The sequence below is a fragment of the Desmodus rotundus genome, chromosome 2 (assembly GCF_022682495.2).
Source record: "Desmodus rotundus isolate HL8 chromosome 2, HLdesRot8A.1, whole genome shotgun sequence".
NCBI classification, from domain to species: domain Eukaryota; kingdom Metazoa; phylum Chordata; class Mammalia; order Chiroptera; family Phyllostomidae; genus Desmodus; species Desmodus rotundus.
This window is the reverse complement of record NC_071388.1, coordinates 19305194-19332652: the sequence shown is the minus strand read 5'-3', so window position 1 is coordinate 19332652 and position 27459 is coordinate 19305194. Positions and strand designations below refer to the sequence as shown.

Below are 27459 nucleotides of genomic sequence, written 5' to 3'. Positions count from 1 at the left end.
ATCAGATTCAGTAGCATGAAAAAAATTATAATTTAAAAAATATTTTAGAAGAATTTAAAGGAAATTAAATCAGAACTATGACTTTATTGTTATAATATCAGATTTTTTAATAGATTTTATAAACCTCAGTGGGTAAGAACAACTGATTCCAATGCCATTCATTTTATTTTATTAGCTATGATTATGGATGGGTCTTTCATCCTTTGGGTGCTGAAACTGAGCTAAAGAAAAATAGTTTTTTGCACATAGTTAATTTCTTTTTACATTAAAATGTATATGGTTTATGGACTATTGAAATTGTCAGTTTTAGTGCCTTTTGAAAAAGGTAGTAATGATATAATGTCTGGTTTCAACTGAACAAGTTAGGTATCTCCGTGGCTCTTAGGTCAATCGGCGTATATATTTTCACCACCCACCCCTCCACCCCATAGGTACACATGCTCCCCCACACACTCACTTTTTCCACCTCTTTATTTCTAACCTCTTCTTGTTTCAATCGATTATGCTCAATACCCAAGATTCATACTACTGTACTACACATATTTTTCACACCAATAAATCTTCAGTTTTAGTTACATGAGTCCAGTTAACAAAAGGCTTGCAGAAGTGATTTACCTTTTGGGTATTTTGAGATGATATGTGTGAGGGTGTTTGCAGAAATTTTTTTCACTATATACTACATTGCCAAATGTATATTTAGATAAATTGAATTATAACATTGACCTGTTGCTTTAAAAAAATAAAATTTGACCAAAATGTTAAAAAAAAAAAAGCCTCCTCAAAATATCTAAAGCCTGATCCCTTTGGATGTTACCTTATATAGGGATCAAAGGGGGGGTATTTTTGAATGTAATTAAATTAAGAATCTCAAGATGGGGAAATTATTCTGGATTATTTGGATAGACCCTGAATGCAAACACGTGTATCTTTCTAAGAGGAGGCAGAGGAAAGGACCATGTGAAGATGGAACAGAGAGAGTTTTGAAAATACTGATCCCTGTGCTGAAGGTGATCTGTTCACAGCAAGACACACTGGCAGCCACCAGGTGAACGTGCAAGGGGCACAGCCGTGCAGAACCTTCAGAGTGAGCACGTCTCTTGCCAGTGCCTCAATTTTGGCCCAGTGATACTAATATTGGACTTCAGGCCCAGTACATCTAAGAATATATTTGTGCTGTTTTAAGCCACAAAGTTTGTAGTAACCGCCACAGGAAACTAATACAATTACTTTGCATTTTTTCCCCGTATGTTTTCTCTTCCCACTTATAATTACAATTTCTGTGCTTGCCTAGAAATTGTCTTCTGTAACTTGCCAGTATTATTCCTTTTAAATTTTAATAAGTATTGGTCTCTATTAGGACCAACATACTTATAATAACTATAAGTAATGGGAAAATAGACAGGATTACAAACATTTGACATATGCAGGTTTTGTGAGTCAAAAAATTTACTAGTTCAAGGATAAGCAGTATTATTACAACTGATTCAAATCTAGATTTAGACAACAAAAATGACATTGTTCTTTGCACTATGACTACAAAATATCACTAATTACAACCAACTAAGTGATGGTCATATATATTTTATAAATATTTATAAATTATTATCCAGCCAACCAATATACATATCTCTTATCCTGGCACTTAGATGTAAATACAGGGGTGGTGTCATATATGATAAAGCTCCATGGAATCCATCCTCAATATGGTCGTGAGTAACTTGAACTCCAACATTTTGAAGTCTTGACACATACATAAGCCCGTCATCTCTCAAAATATCATATTGACAAGTGAGAACATAGGTCAATGGCAAATTCTGTAGCTGGGAATCACTGGCCAACAAGGGCGATACTCTGACATCTGTAAGTGCTGGCAATGAATAATTAGTTCTTCCAAGAATTGGCTCAGTATAAACATGGTCCTTCCTATATTTCTTGGGTAAGAGAATGCTCCAGTTAACAAACTTGAACAAATGTCTTGATTCCACAGGCATATATTGGTTTCTTCTCATTGCCTCGGGCAATGTTTCATCCTCACTGAGATATAAACTCAAGAGTTTTATGGCTATTTCCCGTGTGATAATGATGCCGTTCTCACTTTCTCTGAGAGATGGCAAATAAGAATCAATTATCTGTAAGGTAGGATAAAGTAAAGCTTGTGCCTTGATTTTATGTTTTATTTCAAGATCATTCTGCACCTGGAAAACACATGATAACATTTTGTAAGGCAAAGACTTTCAAAACACCAGAAAGAGAAAATTTTATTTTATTAGTTTAAGCAATATTAAGATAAACAAATCTATATAAACTAACGTTATATTATAAATATTTTCACAATATGTATAATGTCTTTCAGTGGCATGAAAAAAATGTCAAGTTAGTTTTAATGGTGACGTTTTTAAAACTTTGTGTGAGAAAGAGGAAGAGACACAAACTCCCAGTTAAAAGATACACAAATTCTGAGGATATAACGTACAGCACGGTGACTATAATTAATAATACTGCATTGTATATTTGAAGTTCCTAAGATAGTAAACCTGAAAAGTTCTCATCCTATGAAAAGAGTTAACTATGTGAGGTGATGGGAGTTAACTAGACATTATGGAGATCAACCCACAATATCTACATGTATGGAACGATTGTGTTGTACACCTGACACGAATGTAATGTTACATATCAATTATGTCTCAATTAAAAAAAAATTAAAACAGCAGGCAGGACTTTAGGCACTACTGAGCTGTATCAAAGAGGGATTTGAAAGTCTGGGAGCATCAACCACAGTGAGATCTTCAGTCTGAGATGATGACAGAAATAGCAGCAACCTGGCTTCAATCTATTGCTAGATTTGCTCTAGCAAATTGGATGCCCCGACATCGATTGAGTTAGTGCACAAAATGAGTTCAGTAGAGTAGGCTAGGGGGAGACAAAAAAGAGGGAGAAATATTATATGGTTTTTGTCAAAAATCACCTGTGGAAAAAAACCCTAAATATTATAGCTTTGTAAAAATTCTTATTTTTTTGAGGCATAACTTCTTCTTTTTTAACTTTCAGTCAGGATGGCAGAGTAAGAGAGTAGGTAAACTCTGAGATTGCCTCCTTCCACAATCACATTAAAATTATAGAATTTTGATGTACAGCTAAATTATAGAACCACCACCACTGAGAACACCTGAAGACTGTCTAAACAGAATTCCTATAACTAATGATACGAAGAAGTCATATCGAGACAGGGAGGAGGGGTGGGGAGGCAGAAAGGTCAGGTCCCACACCTGCACGTGGTGAGTAAGACACAGGAGGGATATCTCAGTTAAAGCTCCAGTCTGGGCTCCCAAGTTCAGGGCTGGGAAGAGGAGTCACCATGACATCTGGCTTTAAACACCAGTGGTGATTGCATCCCAGAGAGACAAAAGTCTGAGGGGGGCTGAGAAATGCTGCTTTTAAAGGGCCAGTGGAATAAATCATTTACTTTAAGTTCCTGCACAGAGGCAGCCACTCAAAAAGTGCTAGGAATATATGGAGAAGAGCTAAATTGACTAAATTCTGGGTTAGAGCTGGAGGTGCAAGGCTTGGGGTATTTATTCTCTCCAGGAACAGAATCACTAGCAGGACCATTGTTCCTTTGTGAATTCTCCTCCCAGCAGCTGGCCCAGCATAGAATGGTTGCCCAAATCCATGCTCTCCATTAACCTAGCAAACATAGTTCAACCCTAACCTAGTGATTCCCTGAGACCCCATCCAATTGAGTTCCCTTGCCTGGCCTGAGCCTCTTCCAGAAGGTCCTCCATAGGAACGGCTTATCTTGGCTCATGCTGTAGACACACGCAAAGGACTGCAAACTCCACATGAGTGGTGGACCCCCTGGTCATGTGCTGAAGACTTTTATTTTAAAAGTCCTTAAATTCCATGGAAGTGGTTGCTCTAGGCTCATGCTACAGACTCTCTCAAAGGTCTAAAAATCCCTCACAAGCAGCAAAAGGCCTTTGCTTACATTTTAACTCCTGCCAAGTGGTCATAAGCTAGCAGAAGTGATGATCAGTCTCAATTTGCATTATAACTCCTATCAGGTGACCCCAAACCTGGCATAAGTGGAGCCAGTCTTGGCCTGTAACATAGCTCCAACTAAGCAGCTGCAAGCCCAGCACAAATGACAACAGGCCTCAGATTGCATCATTGCATCCACTGAAAGGTCTCAAGTCCAGCACAAGTCACAGCCAGCTTCTGTTTCTGGCATAACTTCTTCCAAGCACCACCAAGTCCAACACAAGTGGCAACCAGCCTTGGTCTACACCAGAGCTCCTCCTGAGAGGCTCCAGACCCAACAAATGCAAGGGTAGGCTTCAGATTCCATCTGAGCCCCACCCAGTGAACCTCACAATAGATACACCAAGAGAGCAGACTGGACACACCAGATACACCAGAGGCCCTGCTAAAGTGACTCCCACTCCATGGGGTCAGTCCTTGCACAACAGCTCATCTATGGTAGTCAGCCAGTTTGCCTGAGAGTTAGCCTGACCCACTGACATATAGACAACAATCGAGGCCCAAGTACAAAAGGAGGGCACACACAGGTGACAGCCCTGGAGCACCCAGATCAGGTGACCAGGGAGACTGTGCCACTGAGCTCTACAGGACACCTTCTCCATAAGGTCATTCTATCAGTACTGGACATGTAATAGATCCACCTAATACACAGGAATAAAGACACGGAGTCACCAAAATGAGAAGACAAAGAAACATGCCCCAAATGAAAGTACAGGACAAAGCTCCAGAAAAAGTACTAAACAAAATGGAGACAAGCAATCTGCTAGATACAGAGCTTGTGACAATGGTTACAGATGTTCAATAAAATTGGGGAAAGAGTGGATGAACTCAGTGAGAACTTCCACAGAGTGAAAACCCACACGTAAAATAAGTTAGATAACAAAGATAATCAATCAGAAATAAATTATAAAATAACCGAAATCAAGAATACACCAGAAGGGAACAAGGGCAACTAGATAAACTGGAGAATTGACTCAGTATCTGGAAGCCCAGGTAATGGAAAACTCCCAACTGGAAGCTACAAAAATGAAAAAAAAAGAGGATGCATCATAAGGGTTTCAGAAGGAGGAGAGAGAGAGCAAGGAATTAAAAACCTTTCTGAAGAAATACTGACTGTAAACCTCCTTAACCTGGCAAAGAAATAGCTATATAAGTCCAGAAAGTGCGTAACATTCCAAATAAGTTGAACACAAAGAAGTGCGCACCAGGACACATCATAATTAAAATGCCAAAGGTTATAAACGAGAAAGAATCTTAAAATGAGCAAGAGAAAAGTAGTTGTGTAGGAAGGAGCTCTCATCATGATGCCAGCTGATTTCTCAACAGGAACTTTGCAGACCAGAAGGGATTAGCATAAGATATTGAAAGTGACAAAAAGCAAAGATTTACAACCAAGATTACTCTACCCAGCAAGGCTAGTAGTTAGAGGTGAGAGATAAAGATTGTCTCAAACAACAGCTAAAAGGAGTTCACCACTAAACCAGTATTACAAGAAATGTTATAGGCTTTAAGTGGAAAAGAAAAGATCAAAAATACAAATAACAAAATATAGCAAAGAAAAAATCTTGCTGGCAAAGACAAACACTTTGTAAAGTGTATTGACCAATAAAGCCAGTACAAAGATTAAAGGACAAAAGTAAGAAGGTTATGTGTAATTACAACAATAAATTAGGGGATACATACAAATACACCAAGTGAAAGAAAAAAATAATGACTAAAACATAAACATGAGACGTGAGTATAGATTGTAGTGATTGTGGAAGGTGTTCAAACTGAAGTGATCATAAACTTAAAATAATTATTTTTACATATACATAAAATTGTTATTGCTTTAATGATGAATATTGGTTTCATGGGATTGGACAAAGTGACATCCCATACTCAATTCACAACAGTAAGGATAACATACACAGTCCCGTATTAATTCAACATAATACCAGTTTTACAATATCTAATCAGTTCAGCTACTCCCATCACAACAACCATTTCAATCTCATGAGACGTAGTTGAAAGAATCCTAAGGAAAGACAAAAGAGTAAACTCCGAGTGCTTGTCCACAGATGCTTCATTAAGACTTTAAAACAAATGCTACAACCAGAGACAATGAAGGACATTTTATAATTAGAAAGGAATCAATCCAACAGCTATACAATCAACTTTAGAGCACCTAAGTCTATAAAGCAACTATTGGCAAACACAAAGGGAGAGACCCATAGTAACACAGTAGTAGCAGGGACTTTGATACCTCATTGATATCAGTGAATAGACCATTCAGGCAGAAATCAACAAATAAACCATGACCTTAAAGAACACGTTAGAGCAGATGAACTTATATGTACTTTTAGAACATGTCACCCAAAAGTAGCAGAATATACATTCTTTTCAAGTACATATTGAATGGTTTCCAGGATAGACCACATGTTAAGCCACAAAACAAGTCTCAATAAATTTAAGAAGACTGAAATCATATCAAGCATCTTTTTCAATCATAATAGTATGAAGTTATAACTCAATATGGGAAAAAACTAAAAAAACAAACACACTGACACTAAATAACAAGCTACTAAACAGTACATTGGTTACCAATGAGATGAAAGCAGAAATCAAAGCTTTGAGACAAATGAAAATGAAAACACAATGACCACAAGAGGGAAATTTATGTTAGTACAGGCCAACCTCAAGAAATAAGAAAAACCTCAAATAAACAATCTAAACTTAGAGCTAATGGAACCAGAAAGAAATAATAATAATAATAATAATAATAATAATAATAATAATAATAATAACAAATACCAAAGTGAGTGGAAGGAAGAGTGGAAATAAATGAAATAGAGATTTTTTTAAAAAATTGAAAATATGAATTAAACCAAGAACTGGTTCTTTATAATAGTTACAAAATTAATAAACCTTTTGCCAACTCATGAAGAAAAAAAAGAGAGTCCAAATAAATACAATCAGAAATGAAAGAGGAGAAATGATAATGAACACAAAACACAAAGGATTATAAAAATACTATGGAAAATAATATACTAACAAATTGAACAACCTTGAAGTAATGGACAAATTCCAAGAGACATATGCTCATCCAAGACTGAATGAGCAAGAAAAAAAAATCTAAACACACCAATAACTAGTAACAAAATAAAACTGGTAAACAAACAAAAGTCCTGGACCTGAGGGCTTCCCAGGTGAATTTCACCAAGCATTCAAGATAGAATTAATGTTTATCCTCTCAAACTATCCCAAAAAGTTGAAGAGGAGGGAAGTCTCCAAAACCCAATTTATGAGGCCAGTATTACCCTGATACTAAAACCACACAAAAAAGACTACCCCCCAAATTACAGCCAGCTTGGTTTTGTAAACTGAATACAGCAATACATTAAAAAGATCATACAACAGTAGGAATGTTTCCTGAGGTGCAAGCTTGGTTTAGTATTGTATTAACTATATATGGTGTCAGATAAATACTAGACTTATCAGGTTGATTACTTCATAAAGTACTCATATATGAATATCTAATTACTATGTTGTATACCTGAAAAAATATAATATTGTGGCAACTGTAACTAAAAAATAAATTTATTAAAAATAATTTTAGAAATTGATAAAAGGAACCCAAAAGCTTATTCTTAGAATGCTTCAAAAAATATGTATTGGTCCAGCAGGCACACCATAGGAAATGCATGGTCAGCTTCATTTCTGTTTGAGGATGCAGAGATGGTGCCTGAACTGAATGAACATCTCAGGAACTCCTGAATAAACCATGGCTCAGACTGTAGAGTCTTCTGAAAAACATACCTTCCCCTTCAACTCTATTTAAATATTACTACACAGTAGAGGACCATTGTCATACACCGCTTCTTCTTACCATTTCAATCACTTGTTTAATCTGGTCTGCTACCTAATTCTCACTATTTTCATTCATCTTGTTTCTCTTGAATAGACTCTCTTTTGACCAACCCACCTCTACTTTCAAACACAAGCCTCACTCTCCGAAGTTCACTTTGTATCAGAACCCCTATACTTTCTGAGAAATCATAATTGCTACTATTCAGTGAGCAGTTGCTACAGGTGGGACACTCTGGCTAGTGAATCACACTGAATTTATTCTTTTATATGTTACAAAACACCCCCTTCTCATCACCCTTACTTGACTCCTCTTCTTCATTCCCCCCCAAATCAAATCAGGCCTGTTGATCCCACCTCTTTTATTTTACTAGCTCATCCACTTTTCTCTATTCCCATAGCCACTTCCTCATCTGCAACACTCTCTGTTTTGTGTTAATACCTCAATTCTTTCCTTACGCTCTGCTTTCCACTCTTTCCCCACTTCCAATTTACTCTTCATTTGCAATGACAATAGTTTTAAAAAATACAAATGGGATTAAAACTTTTCAATGACTTTGCAATGCTCTGGATGTTAAGTAAAAAATCAATCAATAACAAGACCTCTCAACAATTTGCCCTTGTGAAACTTTCTTGCCTCATCATTTACCATACTTTCCTTTTTCCTCTGAAGTAACATTTATGGACTTCTTCCATTTTCTTTTTTACCAAGTTTCAAAGAAAGAAACAGTGACTACATAAACAGGTAGGGGACAAAATGAATCCACCTACACTCTTCTCAGGCAAAGGACAAAACCAACCTAATTCCAAAGATGAGTAATCATTGCTGCTCATTCCAGTGTGTGTAGGATTAGTGTCTTTATTTACTTTGTACATTTTTTCCCCCACAAAGAAACATTGAGGGTAAATTGTGAAATGGTGTTATGTTGTAAATGGGACAGGCTAGAGAAAGTAGCTAATCAGGTAAAACAGGGTGAAGAGAGGTGGAGGCCAAGCCCTGAGGTATTTTGAAAGGTAAAGAAAGAAGACAGGAGGTGTGCAGGTATGATGCCAGCATTTGGAAGCAAACAGATTAAAAATATTGTCCTAGATTTCAAAACACTCTGAGTTTAGTTGGGGATATTTTCTATACAGTAACTATGTATAAACTGCTGCAGACAATACAGAGGTATATGGAGGAGGTCTTCCTGGAGACGTTCTGGAGCTTATGGAACATCCAGGTGGGGAAAACTATTCAGGGATATAGATAGGGTTTGATCTCAGGACAGCCGTGGGAGTGGAAGACATAGATGTGAGAGCCTGCAGCAGGTAGATGAGAACTCAGAGCTGAGCCATGGCACCGTGGAGAGAGAAGGATAAAAGACAGGACCACCCAAGAGTTGAGCCCTGGGAAATACCAGGGAGAGTAAAAAGGAGTTTTCTCACAAAAAAACTGAGTGGAAGAAAAATAAGAGGAGAACAGAGAAAGTGCCATTATCAACCTCATGGCAAGAAAAAGTTTTCTCAGACAAAAGTTGTCAAGTGTTTTAAATGATGAAAAGACATTATATAATTTGAAAGGAAAAACAAAATTATGATGGTTGAATTTCTGATGTCAGGTTGGAACCAAATAACTTTTTATGCTTTTCTCTGCCAAATTGACCTCCATCACAATGCATCAGTAAAAAGCTTTCTAATGTTAAAAGATAATAATTTCAAAGCCCTGTTTACCTCAGCCTTCACCAGCACTATTGATAAAGGTATTTCAGTTTTACAGACTGAAGAGGTTAGCCAATTTTTTTAATGTAGTAATTTTGCTGAGATACTTCTTACCCTGAGATGAGGATATACACCCCAAGACAAGTTGCTTTCCTGAGACAGGTAATCTATTAGGCAGATACAGAGAGAGCAAATTAACTGATCCATGATAGAAGAGCTGAGGAATCTCCCTTGGTCTTAGGGTTACTCAGTTCAAGATCTAACCAATTAAAAATTTAAAAAAAAATATTCAATTAGCTTGAATTTTTTAGCAAAAATTTTATCCAACCAATGGTGGCAGTGGCTTATGCAATTCATCTTGATCCTATTAGCACAGATGGATAGAAGCTTCCAGAACAACAATGATGCAAGATTCAAAGTAACAGAAGACAAGTATTTTTGTTTTCCGTGGAGGTCAGGTAGCCTGTGTAACCCAGAGATGTTGTTGTTATTATTACAGAGATAAAAATTGCAGAAAGTAGCGTCCCAAATCCAAGGGTGCTGAATGTCAAATTTTCCTTAAAGCATCATCATTAATTACCATTTCTGATGACTATTTATTATTAAGGCTGTTTTATAAAGAAACTGTTAAGAAATTTAAGTGTCAAACGTGTAAGATCATATGTGGCCATAGAAGTGTGGCCCTGAGAGGCCACAGAGAACTGTTGCAAATCAGACCACAAGGCCACATTGCCAACTTAAGACGAATGATCCAAATTAGTAAGAATGCTACATTAAGAAAGGCCAAGACTATAAACTTTAATAAATACATCTCCCTTGTATCCAGCTTCCTCTTTAAATTATCTATATTGGAATACATGGTTTTTAGAAATTAAAGAGAGTAGGACTTAGTAATTACTTCAAAGTATAAATAAATTCACATTATTTTCTGAAGTTAAAAAGATGTTTAGAACCCTAGATTAATAAAAAGCAATTCATAGATTACTTTAAAATAAAACTGGGTGAGATGACTATGAAATTGGATTTAAATGCTTTGATTAGATTTAAAAAATTTTGTTCCTCTTAATTAAATCTTAATTAAAGATTGAGGAATTATGTCCAGAAAAGTTTCCTTAATTATTGTGAACATCCAGATCATTGTGATTGGCATGTTAATTAATGAGTTAGGATACATAATTTGACATTGCCAGAAAATCCCAGAATTATAGGTGACAAGTTCACTTACTTTCAATAACAGGAACTATGTAGGGGGTTCCACCTGCAGGCCGCCCCCCCCCACCCCCCCTGCCCCTGGCCACCACAGATGAGAATAAGTCTACCAAGACATGATCTGCTTGGGGATGAAAGGTGACCGGTCTCTCAAAGGAGAAGGACCAGGAGCCTTTTCCTTAATGGGCTTTTATTGGGTTTAATTTGCATAGAAATACAGGGTGTATATCTACAGCAATCATCATCAGGCAATAATGATCAAACAATAGATAACATTCAAAGAACTATGAGGGCTTATTTAGAGTCAGGGTCAGATAGCTAAAGGGCTGTAAAAATTTGGGGAACAAACTCACTTCGTGCTCGGATCCTTATCATTTAAATTGAGGGTATTAGCAAAGTAGGTTTCACAGGATTTTATGCGTTCTTTCTTAGGCCTGATCACCCCGAGGAACCCACCTTTTTCAGCACAGGGCTGCACACACCTCCAGCATTGTTTCAGGCTTAAGTTGTGTAGGGGAAGTAAGGCAACCAAAAGATTAGGAGACTCATGCAGACACAACGAGGACTCAGGCTATGTGAGAGCCGAGAGGTGAGGTCCATCACCCCTTTTTTCTATAGCTCCCCAAGTCCTTCCCTGAGGGCCTATTTGTGACCATGCCTGTCTTAGGTCGTCCCTCCCTTGAGGAATCTTACCCGTCATTGGCTAACTGGTCATGCACTGGGGGCCGAGCAGGGTGAAGTATGGTGGACAGAGGTGGTGCCCCTGCCAGGGAGATAAGCTTTGTCTCCTTAGTGGCTTAGAGTCCCAAGGTCTCTCACTCAGCCTTAACCATGGGGGTTTACAGCTTCTGAAACCAGGCAGGGCAGTTCCCAACAGGGAACATAACTGATAAATGGACAATGTCCACAAAAGAAAATCACAGAAGAAACTACCTAATCCATGAGAACATCTTTTTATATTGTGAATTCTATATGAAATATTGAGTTATTTTTGTATATATGTAGGAAAAATAAATCTAACATATTCTGCTGTAGTGTTCTCAAAGTATACAACAATAATGATCTCTTTGAGGTGCATTCTTATTGAAACTGAGATTTTCATTCTATAATTCCATAACATACTATTAGCCATAAGGTCATGAAATGTTAGGAAAAAAGTTTAGAATAATTATAAAGTAAAAGTTAGTTCTGTTAACCCATATCAAGAATAAATCTAGCCCTGGCTGGTGTAGCTCAGTGGATTGAGTGCGGGCTGCAAACCAAAGGGTCGCCAGTTTGATTCCCAGTCAAGGCACATACCTGGGTTGTGGGCCAGGTCCCCGGTGGGGGCCACATGAGAGGCAACCACACACTGATGTTTCTCTGCCTCTCTTTCTCCCTCACTTTACCTCTCTCTAAAAATAAATAAATAACACCTTAAAAAAAGAATAAACCTAGTTCAGAAAATAAAACTTCTTAATGAAAATATAACAGATGTAGAAAGTTTAGCATACCATGAAAGACAAGTAACTTAAAGTTTAATCATAAAAAAAAATCAGAAAAAGTGAAGGAAATCACTTTTTTATATTATTACAGTGCACTGAGTTTCTAATGCAATATTGTCAGCTATAACAATCTCTTTGAACATATAGATTAGAAACTTAACTGTATATTATGTTCTGGTATAATTAATTCAAAGAATAAACTAATGTCAAATTTTAATTTACTTCAAGAGAACAATTTGTACTGCCCTACAAATTTTACTTAGAATTGCATTTATTTTTGGTGGCTGTGTTAATATTTAAGATTACCTTGCTGGAAAGCTATGAAGTGGGTCTTTATATCTTCATAACTCTCTATGGCTACATGTAATCATCATTTCAAAAGCTTTCTTCACTTATATAACCAAACAAATATTCCATTGTATATATGTAGAAATTATAAGTGTGGCAAGGGTTGCTCAATCATTGTAATTATTGGGTAATTGTTGGACAATTTTCAGAATCTCTACATCCACAAAACTAGCTTTTGATAAAAATAAAGATCAGAATGCTACGTGACTTGGCATAGCAACTAGTATAAGAATCTGAAGGTGGGGAGAGTCTCCAATTTCCTTTCCCCATTATACATCCTACCCACACCAGCAACATCCTTCAAATAAGTGACATATTATTTCAAATACACAGCAGATCAGTTCAGGTTGAAAGAGACCTCAGGCCTCTGAGATGCTTACTCCAAGACACATCATAATTAAAATGCCAAATTTTAAAGACAATGAGAGAATCTTAAAGGCAGCAAGAGAGAAACAACAAATAACATTAAAGGGAGCCCTGATAAGGCTAGCAGCTTATTTCTCAACAGAAACACTACCAGCCAGAGGGAATGGCAAGAAATATTCCAAGTAATGAAAAGCGAAGACCTGTAACCAAGACCACTCTACCCAGCAAGGTTCTCAATTAAAATAGAAGGTGAAATAAGGAGTTTTACAGGCAAAAGAAGGCTGAAAGAATATACCTCCACCAAATTAGCATTACAAGAGATGCTAAAGGGACCTTTCAGAAAAGGAAGGAAAAGTGAGAGAGAGGGACACAGGTACGAAAGGAATAAAATGACAATGAATGCATACCTATCAATAAAAACATTAAATGTAAATGGATTAAATGCTCCAAACAAAAGATATAGGGTAGCTGAATGGATAAGAAAACATGACCCACACATATGCTGCCTACAAGAGACCTATTTCAGAGCAAAAGACCTATACAGACTGAAAGTGAAGGGTTGGAAAAAAATATTCCCAGAAAGTAGACAGGCAAAAAAAGCTGATGTAGCAATACTCCTATCAGACAAAATAGATTTCAAAACAAAGTCCATAAAAAGAGACACAGAATGACACTTCATAATACTGAAGGAAAGAAATTATCAAAAAGAAATAAACATTGTAAACATATATGTACCCAACTTAGCAGCACCTAAATATATAAGGAAAATCTTGGAGGACTTCAAGAAAGCTATAGACAGCAACATACTTATACTAAGGGATTTTAACACCTTACTGTCAAAAATGGATAGAGCTTCCAAACAAAATATCAACAAGAATATTGTGGCATTGAACAGTGCCCTAGATCAAATGGACTTAACTGATATTTATAGAATCTTTCATCCCCAAAAAGCAAGACACACATTCTTTTCAAATACACATGGAACATTTTCAAAGATAGAATATATGATAGGACAAAAAATAAGCCTCAACGTATTTAAGAAAATTGAAATAATATCAAGCATTTTCTGAGACCATGAGGGCCTGAAATTAGAAACTAACCTCAAAGAAAAAACTCAAAAACACTCAAATTCATGGAGATTGAATAGCATGCTATTAAACAATGAGTGGGTTAATAATGAGATCAAGGAAGAAATCAAGAAGTTTCTGGGAACAAATGAAAATGAACACATAACAGTGTAAAACTTATGGGACACAGCAAAGTTAGTCCTGAGAGGGAAGTAAATAGCACTACAGGCCTACAAAAAAAAAAAAAAAAGAAGAAGAAGAAGAAAGAAAAAGAAATATTTCAAGTAAAACAACCTAACCCTACATCTACAAGAACTGGAGGAACAACAACAAACAAATCCCAGAGCAAGTAGAAAGAAGGAAATAACCAAGATCAAATCAGAATTAAATGACATAAGAAAAAGAAAGAAAAGGCATCCAAAGTGGAAAGGAGGAAGTAAAACTGTCACTGTTTGCAGATGGCATGATAGTGTACATGGAAAACCCTATAGACTGCACTAAAAAACTACTCAACCTAATAAGTGCATTGGAAAAACAGTGGGATACAGTCAATATTCAGAAATTGAAGGCATTTTTATACACCAACAATGAAATATCAGACACAGAAATCAGGAAAAATATCCCATTTGCTATAGCAACAAGAAAAATAAAGAACCTAGGAATAAACCCAACCTAGGAGGTAAAAGACCTGTACTGAGAAAACTACACAACACTAAAGAAAGAAATCAAGGAACACAGAAAGGAATGGAAGCATGTACCATGTTCATAGATTGGAAGAATTAATATCATCAAAATGTCCATACTACCTGAAACAATTTATAGATTCAATACAATCCTTATTAAAATACCAATGACATATTTCACACATATAGAACAAATATTTCAAAATTTTATATGGAACCACAAACAACCCTGAAGATGCAGCAATTTTGAGGAAGAAGAACAAAGTAGAAAGGATCACAATACCTAATATCAAACAATATTACAAGGCCACAATAATCAAAACAGTCGGTTACTAGCATAAGAAAAGACACATAGGTCGATGGAACAGAATAGAGAGCCCAGAAATAAACCAAGTCTCTATGGTCAATGAATATTCAACAAAGGGGGAAGGAGAGTAAAGTGGAGTAAAAATAGACTCCTCAACAAATGGTGTTGGGAGATCCGGGCAGCTACATGCAAAAAAAATGAAACTCGACCACCAACTTACACCATACACAAAAAATAAACTTAGGTTGGATAAAAGACTTAAATAAAAGTTGTGATACCCTAAAAGTCCTTCAGGAGAACATAGGCAGGAATATCTCGGATATTTCATGCAGCAATATTTTTACTGATATGTCCCCTAGAACAAGGGACATAAAGGAAAAAATAAACAAACGGAACTTTATAAAAATTAAAAGCTTCTGCATGGCTAATGAAAACATCAGCAATATGAAAAGGGAACCAATAGTATGGGAAAATACATTTGCAAATGATACCTAAGACAAGGGTTTGATCTCCAGAACATATAAAGAACTCACAGGACTCCACTCCAGGAAGACAACAACCCAATTAAAAAATGAACAAAGGACCTAAACAGACACTTCTCCAAGGAGGACATACAGAGGGCCCAGAGGCATATGAAAAGAAGGTCAGCATCACTAGCTATCAAAGAGATGCAAATTAAAACCACAATGAGATACCACTTCGTAGTGGTCAGAATGGCCATCATAACCAAATCAACAAACAGCAAGTGATGGTGAAGTTGTGGAGAAAAGAGAAACCTAGTACACTGTTCGTGGGAATGCAGACTAGTGCATCCACTGTGGAAAACAGTATGAAATTTCCTCAGAAAACGAAAAACGGAACTGCCTTTTGTCCCAGCAATACCATTGTTGGGATCATACCCAAAGAATCCTGAAACACCAATGCAAAAGAACCTATGCACCCCAATTTCATAGGAGAACAATTTACAACATCCAAGTGCTGGAAGTAACCTAAGTGCTCCTTAACAAATGAATGGATCAAAAACACAGTGGAATACTACAAAGCAGAAAGAAAGAAGGAGCACCAACCCTTTCCAACAGCATGGATGGATCTGGAGAGCATTATGCTAAGTGAAATAAGCCAGGGGGTGAAAGACAAATACCATATGAACTCACCTGTAATTGGAACCTAATCAATAAAAGAAACAAGCAAGGAAAATATAGCCAGAGACACTGAAATAAAGAACTAACTGACAGTAACCTGAGGGGATGTGGGAGGGGATAAAGGACCCAAAGACAAAGCCAAAGGGGGTTGGATGGAGGGGGGGAGCTGGGCATGGGTGGGGAGGAGGGGAGGGATGATGGTGAAATGGGGACAACTGTACTTGAACAACAATAAAAAAAGAGTAGTTCAAAAACAAAAGTAAATAAATAAATAAATAAAATATTGAAAAATATAAATAAAAAATTTTTAAAAAGAATAATGTAATGTACCTGTTGCGTTACTGCTGCAGCTAACCTGCCTCCAGCACTGTCTCCTGAAATACATACTCGGGTGGGATCCACTCCATATTTTGTAAGAATTTTATCCTGAAGAAAAAACTTGACTGCAGTGATGCTGTCTTCAAACTGAGCTGGAAAGCGGTGCTGGGGAGCTAGTCTGTAGCTTTAAAAAAGAAAAAATTTAAACAGTTTAATAAAGTACCATTATAGTTCTATGTGTCTGTGTAGCTTTTAAGTAGCAAACAGATGCCATTTAATACCATGTTTTATTGCTTAATCTTCTAAAAATCAAACCTGAGATTTTTAGTATATGAAAAAATAAAAACTTACATAAAGTTTTCAACATCACATCTCAGGTAGATGGATGGCATTGCATGTGAGGGGTAAGGGGAGTGTTATGAACTGCCTGATATTGTAACCATGAATTTTAGCCCATTTCGGATTGATGATACTCTATAGCTTACATCATATTCTCAATGTAATTGGCGATTTAAACATTAAAAAAATATTTGAAAAGCACCATCAATGTTTGAAGGCCGAAGATCTGAAACATATTCTAGGCAATGTCCTATTTTTTCAAGGTCTTTTATTCAGTAGGTAAAAGTTCTACACACTGTAATGCAAATAACTCACCGTGGATAATGCCCAGGGGTTGAATCCAGATACAAACTTTGACATAGAAATAACATTTAAATATGCTAGAAATCTTGGTAGTTTCTGGTAAATACATTTAGAAGTCACAGTATCACTAAATTCTTTTATACATATACAAGTAGATATTTCTCATACATGTGCACAAGTAAAAACAAGACAACACCTCTATAGAACACTTCTCACAGCTAACTATTTTTTTGTTCTTCAGAATGTGAAAATTTGTAAACATCTGCACTTAACATTAAATGTTGGTGAGACAATCCTTTAAGTCTGCTTAATGTTATGATGGTGACAAAATAAAATACATTAGCTTAAAAACATTATATCTGAGGCATAGCTGACTTGATTTTGTAATAAAACCCTCTACTTTCTAAAAGCAAAAATCATAGTAGCCAAAAAAAATCACTCTCTTACTCCACTGCCACAACAACGGCATCAAGTTTGTTTGCTGTCCATCTGTTGAGGAAGTCGAAACCCGTCTGCTCTGAAATGAAGACATAAATGTTAAAGTACTCCCTGTAGCGAAAAAACAACTTAAAAGTTATAGCTATAAACTGGGATGGGGGGTGGGAGGGGAAATGTGATTTGAGTCTTACAAGCAACCTCTTCCCCTCCCTGTTTTTATGCAGAGGGACCTGAATCAGTACAACACTATAGGAATGAGACTTCAGTCATTCCCTTCAATTATCCACTGGTGCTTTGGGAAGTTGAAATACACGCAGCCCATTCTAATTTTCTCTTGTTATTTGCTGTGTATACACAATGATCCTCCCAAGAACCTGCCGTGGTTTGGTGCTCTGCTCCTCCAGGCAGCAAGTTTCAGAGGCAGGAGGTGTGTGATTGCTCAGCAGCTCCAGCCACTGCAGGTGGGTTAATCTCTCTGACTTAACAACACCTAAACGCACATTCTCCAAGCTTCACTAGAAATAGCGGCTATGTTCTGACTTCTATTTATTTGAATTCTGTGTATAGTTTAGAACTCAGATAAACAGCAACGTAATGGATGTATTGACTATCTAAAAACTGAATAACATATTTCCTTAAAACCTTCATTTTCTCCAAATTCAAGACATCATGAAATGGCCCAATAATCTTGGCTTTTAAGACCAGGTCTAAGGAAAAGCAACTAGATTTTGAGAGATCCTCTGGCAAGTCAGTGCGTGGACTTAGATGTACATTTCGGTTATGGCATGCCTGGCACTCAAGCCATCTCCTCTCCCACAAACACACACAAACAGCCCACATCTGTCTCCATGTACCCACAAAGCCAATTTGCCAGTGCCCTGGCCATAACACTTCGGCAAATCTATGACATCTGCTATTACTTTATGTATCACAAGATTATAGAAATTCAGAGAATTGGACAGTTGTGATTAAATTCCAAACTTTCGAAGGAGTCTGCTGCACATTATCAAAATGTCAAATTAAATACTAGGTATGTAACAACCTCAAAATCAGAAAAACGAATCACCTAGCACTTTAGATAGAAAAATCATGTTTTCATTAGAGGCAGAATTGATAATTATTGAGAAAAGACACTGTATAAATGAAGACCGCAATATACAAGACACAAGGACCTTCAGACACTTGCATTTCAAGTCCCTCAATGATGTCTTTCAAATACGTTTTTATTTTTATCTCCCAAAGCTTTTTTGTCCTTACAATAAGTCAATTCAAGTTTTTGTTCTCCATTCTGTATCTTAAGCTGTCCAAACGCACACAATATTTGCTGGTGTACGTTGTCGGGTCATGTTTTCCTCTTTCCTGTGTCTATTTTGAATTTATAGCAATTTTAGGACCCAGACAGAAACCAGAAAACAAGAGGGTAAATGTTGAAAACTCAACACAACAGTATGGAAAAAGTCTACTAGAGTATTTAAAAAAGTATTTCTTAATTCTTAAAGCAACTTTGGCAAATTTTAATTTAAAAAAATAGAAAGCCTAAGGAAAAAAAGGGAAATCAATATTTGTAAGTACCAGAAAATAGTGGTGTGTCTATCCTGATTTTTCAAAAAAATAAAATGTATCTAAGTCATTTATAGTTTGCCTGTATGAATTATGGGAGATCCAAAAACAAATGATATGCACATATAAAACAAAGATATAGAAAATACTACTCAACTGGAATTCAACTGAGAATGATGTTGGAGAGTTATTTCTTGAATAATAATAATTCTCACATTTTTAGAAATTATTGATCACAATTACTACCCTTGACAATGAAAGGGAAATCAATCTAATAATGAGAAAAACTTCTAAGTATTTTTTGAATTGTTATTTTCAAATTTAAAATTCCAAAGTGATATTTCCCCTCGGTGGGCATTTCTCTTCCCTTAGGGAGTTCTGAATAATATGAATATGAACACTTGGGTATTTCACAGACCTTATTAAAACTTCTGCAGAATTAATTTTTCTCTTTGGAGTCAAATGAAGTTAACTTGGTATTTAATATATCTTAAAAAGAAGCAGAATATTTTGACCATCTTAAAGCCCAATATAAATTGAATTATAGATAAAATCTAATTTACTGAAAACATTAAGGAGATGAAAAAGACATAAGAGAAAAGCACTGGGAAAAATTTTGGATAATAACAGAAGTCCATTCAATCATTCAATTTTTTGTTCCCAGAAGACATTTGTTGAACATTTACTGGGGAGTGCTTTATTAGATGCTAAGAGATGATGCCACTTACAGGGAGATGCTAAAACAAGCATGCAACACAATTATGAAACAACAGGAATTGTTGCCATCAAGCCTGTACAAGCTGCAGTGGATACACAGGAGCATTGCTAAAATCTTTTAGAACCAGGGGAGACTGCACACACACACATCCACACATCCGCATATATGCATATACACACGTGCTCACTATTTAGGTAAGGTGAAATGTGAAAGTGTACATACCTAAACACAGAAAGATGATAGAGTTTTCTATAAGTGAGAGCTGAAAGACATTCTAAGAAAGCATAGTCATGGAGAGAAATGAGAATGCATGGAGTGTTTGGGGGACTGAAAGCAGCTCGGTATAGTAGAAATAAAATTATGAAGGGAAGCATTGCATTGGCAGGGACAAGAAAGTTAAAGAATGTAAGAACATGGAAATCTGAGCACTATGCTAAGGGGTTTAGATTTATTTCATTAAATGATGAAAGTCCCTGAAAATTGAAACAAAGAAGTTGTATAATCAGGTTTGCATGTTAGAGAGGTCCAGAGTACTAAATATAGAAGATGAAATAAAGTTGAGTAGGAGAAAGGCAGAGACATCAGAAAGGAACATCTGTAAAAGATCATGAAGTACTAACTTGTGTCAATGAGGTCGAAATATTCAAAAAGGGAATGCATGGGATGTTGTAACTTAATGTGAGCATTAAGGAACTGTAAAGAATTGACAATAATTGCTGTTTAGCAGATCCAGACTGGTTGTCAGTATCATGTGGGTATTTGGAGAAAATAGGAATTAGGAAAGAGAGTGTGTAGAGTTAGTTGAAACTGGAAGGTAGAGGTTAAATTCTAGGGGACAAGAATACACACAAGGAGTGAATATAAACAACCAGTCATTTTGTTTGTTTTTCAAATGAGAGGTGGAAAAGAGAGATTGAGAAAAGAATGAATGGCAGAGAAAATGCAGGAGATATTTTGTCATAACAAAAGGAGGATCAGTGAACATCAAAAAGGAGAAAGGAGTGGTTGTCATCAAGTGCAGTAAATTATAGAGCATGAGGAACTAATTAAAGGGTGGAAAATAAGGAAATAAGGAAGGACAAGAGCTTACAGTGCATAGAAATTAATCCAAAAAGAAAAGGAAAAGGACTAGAAAGCGATCAAGTGTTCAAAAGTTTGAGGATATACAATCCCTCACGTCCCCTATTTCCTCTGAAATAGCAGTAAGTTTGATCTCTAGCTAACTGGAGGAGCTGATATGGCCAGTGAAATCAAGCTCTTCCATGGGATCATGAAGAAAGCATTCCAGGGACCCACACATGGGAGACTGTGATGTGCAAAGTTTATTCAGGTGGAAATAGAAGTGGCCCCCTGGGTTTCTAATTTCCTATCTGTTTCCGTCCCACCATGGAAAAAGTCCAACTGTGTCCTCAGCAAGGCCAAAACAAAAGCCAATGTTCAGACTTTCTGCCTCATATTAAAGCTCCGTCCTTTGGATCCCATGCAGTCTGCTGCTGGCTCTGGCAGCTGCTAGACCCACACGGTCACATGGTCCTGGACAAGAAGGTGCACAATGAGCAGGGCAAGTGTGGGTCACCGAGGTGGAGAGAGAGAGAGTATTTCTTTGTTCCCCTGGGATTGTATTAGCTTGGATTTGGGATGGACTAAGTGCCTTTTAAAAATAGCCAATCACTTCCTAAGCTTTTGTGAGCTTTTTGATAGAAGGCCCTATTATACTGACAGGGCTCTGTGGTCAAGAACCTCCTCTTGTGCCCTCCAATAGTCCTGAACTGGAAGGGAGAAGGGAGGAGTGTTAATCTTCTTGGTGGAGCAATGCTATGATCTCTGGCATGTGAAACTATAGCTTTGTGGTCAAGCAAACAGGCTCATGCTTCCCAGTGTATGAAACTCAAAGTCTAATTCCCTTTGGGGCTTATTAATAACTAGTTAACTACCTATGGTAACACGAAGAGGCCTGGAGTGACGCAGACTCAGAACGGTCATTGACAAGAGGAGAGACAGAACTGATGAGCTACAAGGGACAGGATGTCTGAGCCACAGCAGGACAACAGGTGGCAGTGGTTCCCAGCGTAGTGTGGTGTCTAGATCAGTAGAATCAGCATTAATTGGAAATCAATTTGAAAAGCAAATTCTCAGCCCCCCCCATTGATTTACTTACTTAATCAAAACTTCTGCAGGTGGGGCAGAATTTTAACAAGCCTTCTAGCTGATTCTGAGGCACGAAAGTTGGAGGCCTTAAAGTTTTATATCTTACTAGCAGTAGAAAAGGACCATTGTTCCCTCCCTTGTCACAGTGGTTTTGAATTCACTTTTTTGGGTTTGTTCAAAATCTTTATGAAAACAATTTTTCTAGTATTTCCCAGAGGATATACAGAACACCTGCTTCACTGGCTATTGTAACAGTCACCTCTGAATCACATCCCAACAGATTCTTTACCTTTTATTTCACCCTATTTCCTGCCCCTACAATTGCTTTTACTTATATGTCTATAGCTATGCTCCCAGCATATATTTATAAGGAGGATCATAAAAATCAATATATGTTCTTCATATAATAGAAAGTCTTTTTCCAGGATGAAAAAAACTAAATTTCTCATCTAATTCCGGAAATCATTTAGTTTTATATTGTGTTTGGTTTCCACTTTGTGGACTGTGAAAGGAATAAAACAAACATGATAGAGGGTCCCTGTTCCCTATGGCCTTCTACATTTTCCTCCTTATTTTTTCCTGCATTGCTACCATCTTCCCTACCCTGTAAACACTGAGTAGTTGGTAAAACATAAGGTTTGCAAAAACAATACCCTATGATGGTTTTCATGATTCTACCAATCAAAGCAAGCATGGGACATGAGCACACACATGCCTGATCCCCACCATGAGTTTTTGTTAGAGTTGAATGATGCTGCCTGAGCTAAAATGTGGGCACGTATTCGACTTTTCCCAGCCTATTAAAAAATCCCTCAACTAAGAAGCCATATGGTCTTTAACTGCTTCCTGAATCTCAGCTGAATAAAGTCTTTATCCTCTATTCAAGTCATCTAAATTATTTTATTTTGACAAGTCACTGTAAATTTTGGAATTGATTATGGTTCCCCCTCCAATATGTTAGTTGTCAAAAAGCTAGAGAGGAGAAAACTAGAAAGTCAAAATTGCAGCTTAACTATTTTAGCATTTTGCATATTAATCAAAGACTTTGTGCTTCATTAATTTTTCATGCTTATTTTCTCTTTGACTAATCCTTATTGCTAATATTTGGTTAATTGTTGCTTAATATATTGCTTATATGTTAAGATTCTCAAACTACTTAGAATCAAGTGAGGCTGAGAGAAAGACAAAAGGTGAAAAATTCATTCATAAGCTATTTATTTTTCCTCAATTCTACTCACTTGTTTAATGTTATTATTTTAATTAAATAGAACAGAGCCCCCCTAAATACTACCACCATTCTATGATTTTTCCAAAAAGGAAAATTTGTTCATGTACTTGTTTTGAATCTTCAATATTTGCCTCTTAGAATCATCACCAGACATAAGTAGGGACACTGGACTTCATGAGAAGAGTCTATTATTAGATAGTTCTATTTTGTGTGTTTCTTTTACAATTGAGCCAAGAAAGCCTATTCTAGACTTTTCTACTGTTAGCATTATTGTTAATAGTAACCACAAACTATTCTTGTAGCAACCAACAGCATTTGCTTTCGATTTACTGTTGAAAACATCCACACCACTTCGTTTCTGTTCCCGAATACAATTTGATCCCAAAGAAAAAAAGTTTACTAATTGACTTGTTCATGTCCTACTCATTTGATATAAGTTCTTTCAATAAAAAAAAAAAGCTGGGAAGAAAATGCTTACCAAAAAACAAAACAAAACACAATGGAAATGACGATCTCTATGATATATTTTGTTAGGCATGTCTGTCTCTTTATTAGATACTTAAAGTTTAAAGCTATGCTTACATATAGTATATGAGTACATATGTAAGTATGTATACATACTTACACACAAGTATGTATATTTATATAAAATAGTTCTTATAGCAAAAATTTATAGACAGTTACACTTTTTACTTATATGATGAACTTACTGAAACTTCCAAAACAGTAAGCACCACCGTGAATGTAGATTACAGCTCGTCTTGGGGTTTCCGACTCTCTCTTTGGCAAGTACAAACGTACTGGAACACCAGCAAACGCTGTGTCAGTCACCGTGATGTATTCATCGGAAAGTGGTTGGGTATAATCCAGCCTGAATATCATGGAAATGAACTCTTCAAATTTCATAACACCTATATTTTCAAAACACCTACCCTGTAATAACAAAAGTAAACATTTTCACATTTAAATAACATCAAATGCGTATAAAAGGAAAATGAAAACATAAACAAAATAAACAGAAACAGAATGTTTATAAAATTACTTCCAAATAATGCTCCGTAGCTCTTGTTGCATAACTTTATTGCCTTTGAAAATCTCAAGAATTATGGTTTTGATAAATGTCTCATTCAAAAGTTGCAATTTACTGACAGTTTATTTTATGCCTGTCATAATTATTACTTAATTATAAATTCTTATCTGAAAAAATTTGAGGTCTTATAACATCTTTCTCTCTCTCTCTCTCTTTCTTTCTTTTCTTTTCTTTCTCTTTCTACTGTCACCTTTTCTTTTTTGTTATTTTTAATTTTATTTGATCCAGAATTTTAGGTATTGTTTTATGACTACTCTACTAATGACTCAAATGTTCTGGTTTTCAATTACAAATAATTCCTGTTTACTGCCTTTCCACTCTCCCAATTCCCAATCCCACATCTGATATCATTGGAAAACAAACTCTCTCCTTGGTATTTCTGATCAGCTTCTCCTGGACCCTTGTGACATGTCACTCGACAGTTTATTCAAAGGAAAACCCTTAGAAAATGCATGGTCAATAGTACATTAAACAGCCTTTATCACTGCAATTATTCCAAAAAGTTTAAGGTAGTAGAGGGTCTTAGAGAACATCCAACCCTATACTTTAATGATGAAGAAGCGTACAGGAACTATAAATTACAGTCAGTAAATACTGAAGCCAAATTGCATCCATTTTTCTAGACCAGCCTCTTACAACACCTGGACTGGTTATGACCTAAGCAAATTACTCTGCACACTTCAATATCTTTGATCTGTACAATTGCAATAATAACAACAATAATTAGGTTCCTCAGTGAATTTTAGAAGGTTTTAAATGAATTAGGATGTTCAATTCACTGGAGAAGAGTGTCTGGCCCACAACATCTTGTTTTAACTGTTTTTTAAGTATTCCTCACTAAGATGAATTTTTGAATAAAGTCACATAAAAGCCCCTTAAAGCAAGTTTTTGGTAAACTGTTAAATTAGGTTAATTTTCATTTGGTGCATTGGCTTTTAAAAATTAGATTTTTGGCAAAATGCTTTGTTTTTATTTTCCAAGAAATTTCCTGGTTTTTAATACATACTTAAGTATTTATGGAACAATAGCAAAACCTACCACTTTACAGATTATTTTGTGCTCTTCTAGTATACAAGATCTCTAGTTCTCAGAGCAATGCTGCAAAGTATTTATTATTAGTATCCTCTTTTTAACATTAAAAAAATTACATGAAGAGTTAAGGAAGATTTTTAGAATTGGGCCTGTTTCTACCAAACTCTGTCTTCCAATTTAACATATTAGTACATAGTACTGTGTTTAGTTTTAAGGCCATTTTACCAAGAACTTAATTTTTTACTTCCATATCATATGTTCAAATATTAAGTTTCTTACTGGTATAACATTGAGTTACAAAATTTAGTATTAACAACAATAAAATTGCCCTACAACAGCTAGATTGTTAATTTTACTAGAATAATCTTTAAAGTAATTATATAGGTGCTTTCCTTAATTTTTTAAATAAAGGGGAATACATTATGATATCAAAAACATAAAATGTTTTTTACATAAAAACATATTATTTTATTATAGATGGGTAAGAATAATTGTAGCTGAGAAAGTAAAAGTAGAATTTTAGAGTTGGCTGTGCTGTTAATGTTGTAATTTAGATGATGATATCAGTATCAGTCTCTCTGAGTTTTAAATACATATGAAATACTCAAGTAAGATAACTATTAATAGTCAAGTTCCTCTGTGGAACTGGCACTTTTGAACCCACATATTCTTTCACTTTATGTTAAATGAAGAAGTGAGAGCATTGGGAAGACAGTTATGGTGCAAGTGAGCCCCTGCAAGTGATATGAGAGAAAAATATCAGGACTTAGCAGGCACAGACAGGAACTGGCTGGTGTTTCAGAGAACTGTTGTCCACTCTATAAAGCTCCATGGGAAAGCCTCTCCCTCTTATACCATGGAGTGTTCCCTCTTCTCTGATCATCTGCTGCTCTTGTTGCCTTCTCCTTTCAGCCCAGTAAGTAATGTTACTATCATCAGAGGACCTTTCAGGGGCCTCCTGGTTTTGCAGCAAGAGTATGGGTTTTGAAATAAGGCGGTCCTGAGTTCAAATTCTGGAGTTGACAATTTCTAGCTGCACGAACTCTTTTGAACCTCCTTTTCCTCCTCTATAAACTGTAGAAATAATTGAAGGATAGTGGGGGTGAGCAGAGGTATACGTTATAACGAGTCTATACATTGTAAAACCTCAAGAATGTTTGTTTATAACCATATCCCCCCCTTACCAAGGAGCTATTTTTGCTAGAACTCACAACCTACCATGCATATTTCAAGTCAGACAATCTCTGAAACCCAGTGATTTAGAATTGAAGATGGACAATAGAAGGTATCGAAATAGTAAGAGCCTTATATTAACATCAAACAGGTATAAATATCAATCACGTTTATCTCTGTACTATGAGGTACTTATAGGACTAGGTTGTCCCTGAAAACTCAAATGTAAGTCAAGTTACCAAATAAACTTCAAAATTTCCCCTTCAACAATACCTTTTATTGTATGCCTATCACAATATATGGAGTCTTTATATTTAAACATAAACTCTTTGGAAATAAAAATTCTGTCTCACTCTGTTTTGTGCAGATGCAACAATTTTAATTTATTTAATTTCATGGAGTTGATTTATTCAAAGACATAAGCAATACTTATTTTAAAAGATAATTAATAGAAAATTTATAAGTACTGGTTTTCAGTTAACAAGGCACCCCAATACTCAGGAAAAAAAATGATGATCTTACCATAAATGTACATGTTCTAGCAATTGCATCCAAGGCCATTACTTTCCAGCGTTCTTCGATGTTGCTTGGTATGGGTATATGAATATGCGTGGCACAGAGAACACAAAACAGCCCCAAACAGAGAGCTTTGAACCCTGTCATATTCTTTTTTCCAGTATTATCCCAGTGCTAAGATTAAACTATTCCCATTAATACTGAGTAATAAGTAGCAGAACAAGGGTAGACTGAGAACCCTTTCAGGTAATATGAATTTCTTAATAACCGGAAGCTACTTTCCAAGTCAAAGATTACAACATCCGTAGAAACTTGAACTTACACTGACTTGGAGACACACATACATTGTCAGTCCATGCTTATCTCACTAGCATGCAATTAAAAACGCCCATACTATTTTCTCACCCT

General features: G+C 36.1%; 1 protein-coding gene across 1 annotated transcript; it reads right to left on the bottom strand.

The window, feature by feature from the left end:
- Positions 1-760: 760 nt before the first annotated feature.
- AADACL2 (arylacetamide deacetylase like 2) lies at positions 761-27459 on the bottom strand. The gene is made up of 5 exons (XM_024560203.3): positions 27058-27459; positions 23951-24173; positions 17596-17665; positions 16519-16690; positions 761-2195 (listed from the first exon to the last, which is right to left on the bottom strand). Exons 1-5 carry the CDS (start codon positions 27196-27198, stop codon positions 1593-1595), a joined length of 1209 nt encoding a protein of 402 aa, XP_024415971.2. The 5' UTR covers positions 27199-27459; the 3' UTR covers positions 761-1592.

Excerpts from the sequence above, each read along its gene's own strand:
- AADACL2 (XM_024560203.3), bottom strand. The coding sequence starts at position 27,198 with ATGACAGGGTTCAAAGCTCTCTGTTTGGGGCTGTTTTGTGTTCTCTGT. Across the intron at positions 24,174-27,057 it reads CTAGAACATGTACATTTATG|GGTAGGTGTTTTGAAAATAT; the intron begins GTAAGATCATCA and ends TTGTTATTACAG. Across the intron at positions 2,196-16,518 it reads CTGCAGCAGTAACGCAACAG|GTGCAGAATGATCTTGAAAT; the intron begins GTACATTACATT and ends TGTGTTTTCCAG.